This window comes from Haliotis cracherodii, unplaced genomic scaffold, assembly GCF_022045235.1.
Source record: "Haliotis cracherodii isolate W230 unplaced genomic scaffold, xgHalCrac1.p SCAF_9, whole genome shotgun sequence".
Taxonomy (NCBI): Eukaryota; Metazoa; Mollusca; class Gastropoda; order Lepetellida; family Haliotidae; genus Haliotis; species Haliotis cracherodii.
This window is the reverse complement of record NW_027266343.1, coordinates 48544400-48554416: the sequence shown is the minus strand read 5'-3', so window position 1 is coordinate 48554416 and position 10017 is coordinate 48544400. Positions and strand designations below refer to the sequence as shown.

General features: G+C 43.5%; 1 protein-coding gene across 1 annotated transcript; it reads left to right on the top strand.

Moving 5' to 3' along the window:
* The first annotated feature begins 310 nt into the window (after nucleotides 1-310).
* LOC139452585 (X-linked interleukin-1 receptor accessory protein-like 2) lies at nucleotides 311-2713 on the top strand. Its single transcript, XM_071234110.1, has 4 exons — nucleotides 311-854; nucleotides 1164-1253; nucleotides 1650-1910; nucleotides 2439-2713. The coding sequence occupies exons 1-4, from the start codon at nucleotides 311-313 to the stop codon at nucleotides 2540-2542; spliced, it is 999 nt and encodes a 332-aa protein (XP_071090211.1). The 3' UTR covers nucleotides 2543-2713.
* The last annotated feature ends 7304 nt before the right edge of the window (nucleotides 2714-10017 follow it).

Genomic DNA, 10017 nt, shown 5'->3' with positions numbered 1-10017 from the left:
CCATGCGGCCATCGCTGTTTTTACCAATCATTTCCCTATTTCGTTTTGCCACGGATGGGACTTTCCAGGACGTCATAAAAATTATAAATAGCGCGATTCCTCATCTCTGGTGTGTGACTGCCTATTTCTTTTCATCATCAGTAAAATGTATTTTGTCATCAAGTGACTTTAAATTATCTTTTACAATGAACGTACACAACAATATCTCGAAAACTGTCCACGCTTCCTGCGTGACTGCTGATTGTGCAAATGACCTATTTACATTTAAATTGCGTCATGAGACACTTGACTGACTAATATTAGATACAAAATGGCGGCGGAAGAGGGCAGTATTCCTGTGTCTGACGGGAAAGAATATCATTATAATATCCTATACAATTACGATTCCGGTCACCCAGATGACATTGAAAGGTCGCGATTGATAGCGGAGAGGATCGCAGATACACTGTCATCTATCGGGTTCCGTTCTTCGTACTTTGACGACCGGGATTGCCTGCCGGGTAAGAATGTGTTCCAGGAGTTGTTCCGGGTGGTTGAAAAGTCTGAGTACACAATCGTCGTCCTCACCCCGGGGTTTGTCTTGGGCAGTTGGAGTCGATATACACAGCAGGCCTCCTTCAAGGAGCTTCTGGACGGGGGCAGATCTCATCGCTTTCTGCCCTTGTGTTTTGGGCTGGATCAGGCTAATATACGAGTACCAATAGAACTTGACACACAAGTAACTCTGGAGTTTTCAACTGACTGGGAGAATGACGAGGAATCCTGGATAAAGTTGAAGAGGGTGTTCACAGAAGAAAGGTCAGAGGCTGCATCGGACGTGTACAGCAACCAGCGAATCAGCGACTCTGTGGAAGGTGAGTTCAGAAGATCGGTATCAGTTAACTTTAATTTCCATACCACAATAAATCATAATAATAATATTTAAATCGAACTGTCAAAGCGAAACTACAGCACCAAACTTTAGAGTTATTTCCCTTTGATAATCGTGCTTAACCAACCATAAGCTAAATCACTGAACTTTGAACCGTTCTCAGGAGGGTGCTGTGCCCAGTGAAACGGCATCATTTCTTAATCCAGAAAGTTATTAATAATTTGAGTGAAAACGTCAGTAATCCGGAATTGACTAAATCAACGAGTCACTGTAATTTGTTATTGTGATTCAGAAACCAACCCACAGAGAGGCCACCAAGCTGAAAACCTTGGTTCCCAAACAACAACCTGTGAATATAACCCGATTACCTATCAGTATGAAGGTGAGTGTAGCATAATTCTATAGTTGTCATTCTTAAATTTGACGTTAGGCAAGAAACAACAGTTACTTTGTAATTCGAATTATTTTCGGTTCAGAAGGGCGTGCTTAAACTTTTCGCGAACACCTGGTGTCATCAATAGTTTTCATTATCCATTCATATAATTTTCACTTCTATTTTGCCGTTTACGCCAAATGGAACTTTTTCGGCAGATAGACGACACTGGTTATCCTCTTGCGTTGATTTTTTAATATTATCTTTTTAATAATTTAAATCATTCCTAGCCCAAATCAGATGTTGCGAATTTAACGCATTAATATACAAACGTCCCTGCATCTTGTAGGATAGGTTACACTAACCAGCTGCAGCTATGCAACTGCCTCCTCTTCACATTGACAGTTGATGTCACGGGTGACCAGCCGTCTGAAGGAGGATCCTCCACAGAAGGGCAGCGGCATATCATCTACTCACGCATATCTACTCATGACTCTGACCGTCAAGGTCAAGGACAAGGTGATGTCACAGGGAGAGAAGGAACAGACGAAAGACTTCAGGAGACAAGTCTTGTCCTTGATGGTGATCATCAAGATGAAGGTCAAGATGATTTAACATGGAGAGCAACAGACGAAAGACTTGAGGAATCAAGTCTGGTCCACGATGGTGCGTGTTCGGTTCAAAATTCAATTTTGCCACGTCAACCATATCTAAGGTGACGCATTCTAAATGCCACTGAAAGAAAAAATTGTTATTTATCTCCTAACTCAGTCACTATAATCATTTGGTTCCTCGTTTATAGGATTACAGCAACGTATAGCTGGAATATTGCTAAAAGCGGCGTAGAACCATACTCACTCACTCATTCCAGCTATAACTCGATTATCGACAGCTATACCAGCGACTGAAGGCATCACGAACAACCAACGCCATCGGGGTACGGTGACCCAATAACTTAGCTGTGATTTTCTGACAAGATCTGTGATATGTCACTGATTGTTGCTCATGCTTTCAGTCACTGGTTTGTCTTGTCCATATCCGATTATTTACATGCTGTTGTGGTGCTGCTAGAAAATGTCTGACTGAGGCGTTAAACTCACTCACTCACTCACTCACTCGCACATTTAACAGATTTTATTTTGCATACACTTACCACAATTATTTGACGTTTTTTGTGTGTTTTATTTTTCACAGATTTGTGGCGTTCGTTTGCAACACGAGTTTGCTTCAGCATAGCAGAGAACCTATTCGCAGTTGACTCGTTGAGTCGGATACCTGGTGGACACAATGGATTATAGTCAGGAAGAAGACGTGTGAGTGAGATTAACGCCGCTCTAGGGAATATACCAGTCTTTTGGCGGCTGGGGAATTGAAGAGAGTGATTTACACATGTACACATTAAGGGAGCAGAAGATGGACTTTCGGCGTGACTAACGAAAGCTTCAACCACCATACTACTCAACCACTCAATGGGGGGGGGGGGGGGGGGGGGCGGAATTAGGCGTGTCTCCAAGTATCAACGAATCATTCTAGACGTTGTTTCTTATATTTACCCGCTTTGTTTTTCATAAGAAATAAAATATTAAATTACTCTAATGCTCTTAAATTATTTTTGACCGAAACTTAGGATCTGCACATAAAGTATGGATTTTGGAGTCCTGTCACTGATTCAGGAATGCTTCTTGACGAGCAGATGAAGGAACGCATGTTTCTATATGACGGCAGTGTTACACCAACATGGCCAACTAGTAAATAATTGAGTCTGGACCAGACAACTCACTGGTTGAATGATCCAGTCGGACATCAGTCTGGTCAGATGTTGTCACCGTCCGATCCTATGAGGCGAGAAGCATGGACCAGGAACAGCCATTACGTGGGATTCCATGCTAACTAGCCTTCCACAAACAACACTTAAGACTTTTAAGCATCTGTGAATAAATCTGCCTATGTAGTTTCCAGAGGAAAACGTCAGCTATGTGTAAATTGTCTTCAATTATATACAAGAAGAACCGTCTCCAAGAATGCACGGTTCACAGTGGATGATAGAGACACACTGACTGACATGGGTACCGCCAGAGTATATGTTACTTTTAATACTGTTGGAAAAGTTCTGAAACTTCCATTTCGGGGATGGAATGTGCTTCAAAATTGTTTTCTTAGCTCAATGTTATTTGCAACCATGTTAATAAATGACTGTATCACACATGTATCCGGATATCTCTGTGGTGTTGCCTGACAAACGACTATGCAGGTATTCGGATATCTCTGTGGTGTTGCCTGACAAATGGCCGTGCAGGTATTCGGATATCTCTGTGGTGTTGCCTGACAAAGGACCATGCAGGTTTTCGGATATCTCTGTGGTGTTGCCTGACAAATGGCCATGCAGGTATTCGGATATCTCTGTGGTGTTGCCTGACAAAGGATCATGGATGTATTCGGATATCTCTGTGATGATGCCTGACAAAGGATCACGCAGGTATTCGGATATCGCTGTGGTGTTGCCTGACAAATGACCGTGCAGGTATTCGGATATCTCTGTGGTGTTGCCTGACAAACGACCATGCAGGTATTCGGATATCTCTGTTGTGTTGCCTGACAAACGACCATGCAGGTATTCGGATATCTCTGTGGTGTTCCCTGACAAAGGACCATGCAGGTATTCGGATATCTCTGTGGTGTTGCCTGACAAAGGACCATGCAGGTATTCGGATATCTCTGTGGTGTTGCCTGACAAAGGACCGTGCAGGTATTCGGATATCTCTGTGGTGTTGCCTGACAAAGGACCGTGCAGGTATTCGGATATCTCTGTGGTGTTGCCTGACAAAGGACCATGCAGGTATTCGGATATCTCTGTGGTGTTGCCTGACAAAGGACCATGCAGGTATTCGGATATCTCTGTGGTGTTGCCTGACAAAGGACCGTGCAGGTATTCGGATATCTCTGTGGTGTTGCCTGACAAAGGACCATGCAGGTATTCGGATATCTCTGTGGTGTTGCCTGACAAAGGACCGTGCAGGTATTCGGATATCTCTGTGGTGTTGCCTGACAAAGGACCATGCAGGTATTCGGATATCTCTGTGGTGTTGCCTGACAAAGGACCATGCAGGTATTCGGATATCTCTGTGGTGTTGCCTGACAAAGGACCATGCAGGTATTCGGATATCTCTGTGGTGTTGCCTGACAAAGGACCATGCAGGTATTCGGATATCTCTGTGGTGTTGCCTGACAAAGGACCATGCAGGTATTCGGATATCTCTGTGGTGTTGCCTGACAAAGGACCATGCAGGTATTCGGATATCTCTGTGGTGTTGCCTGACAAAGGACCGTGCAGGTATTCGGATATCTCTGTGGTGTTGCCTGACAAAGGACCATGCAGGTAATCGGATCTCTGTGGTGTTGCCTGACAAAGGACCATGCAGGTATTCGGATATCTCTGTGGTGTTGCCTGACAAAGGACCATGCAGGTATTCGGATATCTCTGTGGTGTTGCCTGACAAAGGACCATGCAGGTATTCGGATATCTCTGTGGTGTTGCCTGACAAAGGACCATGCAGGTATTCGGATATCTCTGTGGTGTTGCCTGACAAAGGACCATGCAGGTATTCGGATATCTCTGTGGTGTTGCCTGACAAAGGACCATGCAGGTATTCGGATATCTCTGTGGTGTTGCCTGACAAAGGACCGTGCAGGTATTCGGATATCTCTGTGGTGTTGCCTGACAAAGGACCATGCAGGTATTCGGATATCTCTGTGGTGTTGCCTGACAAAGGACCATGCAGGTATTCGGATATCTCTGTGGTGTTGCCTGACAAAGGACCATGCAGGTATTCGGATATCTCTGTGGTGTTGCCTGACAAAGGACCATGCAGGTATTCGGATATCTCTGTGGTGTTGCCTGACAAAGGACCATGCAGGTATTCGGATATCTCTGTGGTGTTGCCTGACAAAGGACCATGCAGGTATTCGGATATCTCTGTGGTGTTGCCTGACAAAGGACCATGCAGGTATTCGGATATCTCTGTGGTGTTGCCTGACAAAGGACCATGCAGGTATTCGGATATCTCTGTGGTGTTGCCTGACAAAGGACCATGCAGGTATTCGGATATCTCTGTGGTGTTGCCTGACAAAGGACCATGCAGGTATTCGGATATCTCTGTGGTGTTGCCTGACAAAGGACCATGCAGGTATTCGGATATCTCTGTGGTGTTGCCTGACAAAGGACCATGCAGGTATTCGGATATCTCTGTGGTGTTGCCTGACAAAGGACCGTGCATGTAATTCAGCAATAGTATAACGGGGAACACTAGAAATGGGCTTCACGTGTATCCATGTGTACAGTCGAACCCGGGCCTATAGGATAACAAGCAAATGATTTATCTGCGTGGTAATTCCACCTTCCGAAACAGTAGAGGAGCATACTAAACCCACTGTTACCTATTAGCTATTGTGACAAGCAGAAACTTATTAGAACAGAAAATAACTGTTAAGTATGTTATGAATAATCGGAAATTACAGATAAAGAAAGGAAGATATTCATGCCGAGGATGCCCAAGTCACGAAAGAATAATGAGAAATGTAGCTATTTCTTGCTGTATTTGTACAAAACAAAAGAAGCCTATGTTTCTTTTCACGTTTATATCATCTACCAGTTCCAATGGGGAAGCGGTGGTTGGTGCTTTCAAGTATAAAAGTAAATGCAGTAGATCATCCGGGGTATGATGAGGTGGGGTGTAACGTCGCGTCCAAGATTATTGCACTTATAAAGTGACGTGTGTGTGTGTGTGTGTGTGTGTGTGTGTGTGTGTGTGTGTGTGTGTACGGCTGCTTGTACTTGTCCGGACTGATGCCGATTTTATAGTGCTAGCTCACTGAGATACCATATTTAACATGAATACCCAACTCAGAACAGTATACTGCCTCCGAGCCGACAAGTCCTTGTTTTAGTCCCTTGATGCCGAGCACCAGACAGGGTACCATATTTTGGTATGACGCGGCCGGGGACCGAACCCCGGACCTTCCGCTCTCCGGTCGGACGCTCTACAACCAGACCACGGCGGCGGTTGTAGTTATGAGTGTTTTTTATATTTATTATCATAATGACCTTAAGATAGTCACCTTTTTTCTGCTCCAACTTTGTATGGACAGGTTAAATATTTAATTACCTAGAAACCTATGATTGTGGGTTCGAATCCCGGTTCACCCTGATTATGTTTCTAAGTTTGTCAGCACCATATCCGTGCTCGTGGTAAACGTCTGAGACCTGCATCACTTCGGGCTTCCCTCCCACATTCAGCTGAAACGCCGTGATATAACTGGAATACTGTTAAAAGCGGCGTTACATTCACTCACTCACTCACGCACTCACTCACTCACAAGAGGGAGGGGTGTACTAATGTATGCTGTTTCTTCATCAACTTGTACACCATACCCCATGGTTTCCCGACACAACCAGTTTACACCAAAACGATAACAGTTAAAGTTAATATCATCAGGTTGATATTAATGAAAAGAGGATAACAAGCCCCCCGTTCTACTTTAATCAGGGGTAGAACTTTCAAAATATATTAAAGTATATGCAACGTTACAAAATTGTAAGGAACAGTTCTGAATACTATGAGTAATGATGTTTCCCTCGTTTGAAGTATTGCATTAGAGGGAAACAACTTTCTCCTATTGGTTCGGAGATAATCAAGGGATGTAATTGTGCCAGAAGATGGCGCGGATAATAAGGGGTATATAAGGGTAGGGATTTATGTTGTCGCCTCTCTCGCTTGCTCTCACAGCAGTTCAATTAACAACATGTAAATTTATTGATTTTTGTTTCTTGAGTATGTACATATGTTTTGTTTCGTTTTATGATTTCGATATGTTCCGTTTCTAATGTCTATTCATATCCTTGAGGACCGCCTCCGTGGTCTAATGGTAGAGCGTCTGCCCGGGGAGCGGAAGGTCCGGAGTTCGATCCCCGGTCGCGTCATACAAAAAGACGCTAAAAGATGGTACTTGTTGTTACCCTGTCTGGCGCTCGGCATTAAGGGCCTAAAACAAGGACTGGTCGGCTCAGAGTCAGTATACTGTGTCTGAGTGAGGTATTCATGTGAAACTGAGGCATGGTATCTCAGTGGGCTAGCACTATAAATCGGCATCAGTCCGGACTAGTACAAGCAGCCGAACAAACACACACACGTACATGCACGTCGTATATAAGTGCAATAATTTCACCTCACCTCACCTCACCTCACCTCACCTAACCTCACCTCACCTCATATCCTTGAGACATTTCGTTTGAGATGTACACGGGTGGCGGTGAGGCAATATTCAAGCAATATCACGGAGGGGGACACCAGAAATGGGCTTCACACACTGTACCCATGTCGGGAATCGAACCCGGGTCTTCGGCGTGACGAGCGAACGCTTTAACCACTAGGCTACCCGATCGCCCCTGACTTTGAATGTAGTTCAATGGGTACAGGGTACAGTACATGACATAATACGATGACGATATCACACACTGGATGACACAGTTTATTTAAGCCTTACAGTTTAGTTCACAGATATCTGCCGGGTCGTATCATTTGTTACGAGAAAAAACGTTTCCAAGTACAGGAGGGTAAAGACACCAAGTTCACTTATGCACCTTGAAGCACTTATGTGGCGATATATCTGGACACATTCAGCATGAGCGGTACAAGATTAAGTATTGAAAATCATGGTAACTTTTGATTACAGATGGTTTTATATTTAAAAAGTATCAACATCTAACAACTAAAACCAATCATAGACGCCAGCGTCATCCCTATTCAGTGTAGCGGAACCTGTAGCTACGTACCCCTGGGGGGGTCCCGAGTCAGAACACCTCCTATGTACATGTACCCCACGCTCGGTATAACGGGATCGGGTGGTCAGGCTCGCTGACTTGGTTGATGCATGTCATCGTAACCTAATTGCGTAGATCGATGCTCATGATGTCAACCACTGGATTGTCTGGTCTGGTCTGGTCCGATTCTTTACAGACCGCCGTCATAGAGTTGAAATATTGTACACTGCGGCGTTAAACAACAAACAAACAAAACACACATTAAACTATACATCTACCATTTAAACTGAAAATACAGTAAACAACGTTTATAACGAATACGCTCATAACGAACTGGCGGATAAATCGAACTGTTCTTTTGGCCCCAGGCATTGCTGTGGGTATGCTGTATGTATGTTTATAACGAACTACGGTTACAACGAACTAAAATTAGTGGTCCCCTTGAGTTCGTTATAACCGTAGTGTATAGTGCCGACTAAAGTGGGTATCGGGTGGCCAGGCTCTGAGATTGAGATATTTCTGAAATATCAAGAGTACAAATAAAAAGATAAAGATCTTGATGGAAAAAGGAACATGATGTATTCCCACTATAACATGTACTAGACGGAAACAACGGGACCGTCGGGTAGCCTAGTGGTTAAAGCGTTCCCTAGTCACGCAGAAGACCCGGGTTCGAATCCCGACATGGGTACAATGTGTGAAGCCCATTTCTGGTGTCCCCCGCCGTGATATTGCTGGAATATTGCTAAAAGCGGCGTAAAACCATACTCACTCACTTACTATATGGAAACACACGAGGGTAATCTCTTTATTATATAATGTCATTATTGAATTAATGGACATTTAAGAAACCCGTATGAATACAGTTTTTTAGTGAACCACATGATAAGTCATAAAGTGTCAATGGCTTTCTGACAAGTTGCGGGAAACCCATATATAAACATTAGGAATATTGGTCAATATGTTATTATTAAAGAAGGTATATCGCATTGAAATATGGAACTTGGTGACTTTATTTGCATGGTTGTCGGATCCTGATATCAAATTATCGGATTGTTTTTTCGCAACGATAACACTGTCCTTCTATGATAAACAACGTTCCTGAAGACACGCTACAGCATAGTGTTGTATAGTTGTAAAATACCTGTCATACTTGAGATAATATAAAAACCAGGTATATTATCTTCACTTCAACAAACATAGCCCAAAGTGTGTAATATATCTCGCCTACAAATGACTGTATAGACTGGCTGTAGGCCTCTATCATTGCCGTGACTGTGATGAAAGGAGCTCTGGATATGCAAGTTTTACTTATTGATTCATACCCTACCTGATTGTACATGTTCTGGAGGGTGGCGATGTGGGTGTTGTACGTACGGCAGTGTGGTTACCACTGCATGGCCAATAGGACAAAATCCATGCAGGCTCAGTTTTCGAGGAGCTAACATCCCACAGCTGCATTGGGACCTCGCTAATCTGGACGGTAACTTTATCAGTGAAGGTGTCCGATTTAACACATTGTCCGGATTATCGTATCATGGTGTTTCTTTTGATATATTTTTACTTTGATTTTCAGTGATCCATTTATATAATCTGCACAACCATTTTGCCTTTTACACCCAATGGAGACTGAATATTCTCTGGCGTCTTGACGTTTATGATATTCATATGTTATAATGGTCATGTTTGACCACGGACTTGTTCATTGTTAGATTCGGTTTTGAAGTTTGAAATAGCGGCCCTTTTCACTCATTTTAGCAATATTTTTTATCGAAAATTTGCAGGAGAAACAAACTATTTACGAACCATCGGAACATGCACGATTATATTCATGCAAATATTTCAGAGGTTACCGGACCGCCTCCGTGGTCTAGTGGTAGAGCATCCGACCGGAGAGCGGAAGGTCCGGAGTTCGATCACCGGCCGCGTCATACCAAAAGACGTTAAAAGATGGTA

Bases quoted from the DNA above. Each gene is read 5' to 3' on its own strand.
- LOC139452585 (XM_071234110.1), top strand. From the start codon at position 311: ATGGCGGCGGAAGAGGGCAGTATTCCTGTGTCTGACGGGAAAGAATAT. The intron at 855-1,163 runs GTGAGTTCAGAA...ATTGTGATTCAG, and splicing joins AATCAGCGACTCTGTGGAAG to AAACCAACCCACAGAGAGGC. The intron at 1,254-1,649 runs GTGAGTGTAGCA...TCACATTGACAG, and splicing joins GATTACCTATCAGTATGAAG to TTGATGTCACGGGTGACCAG.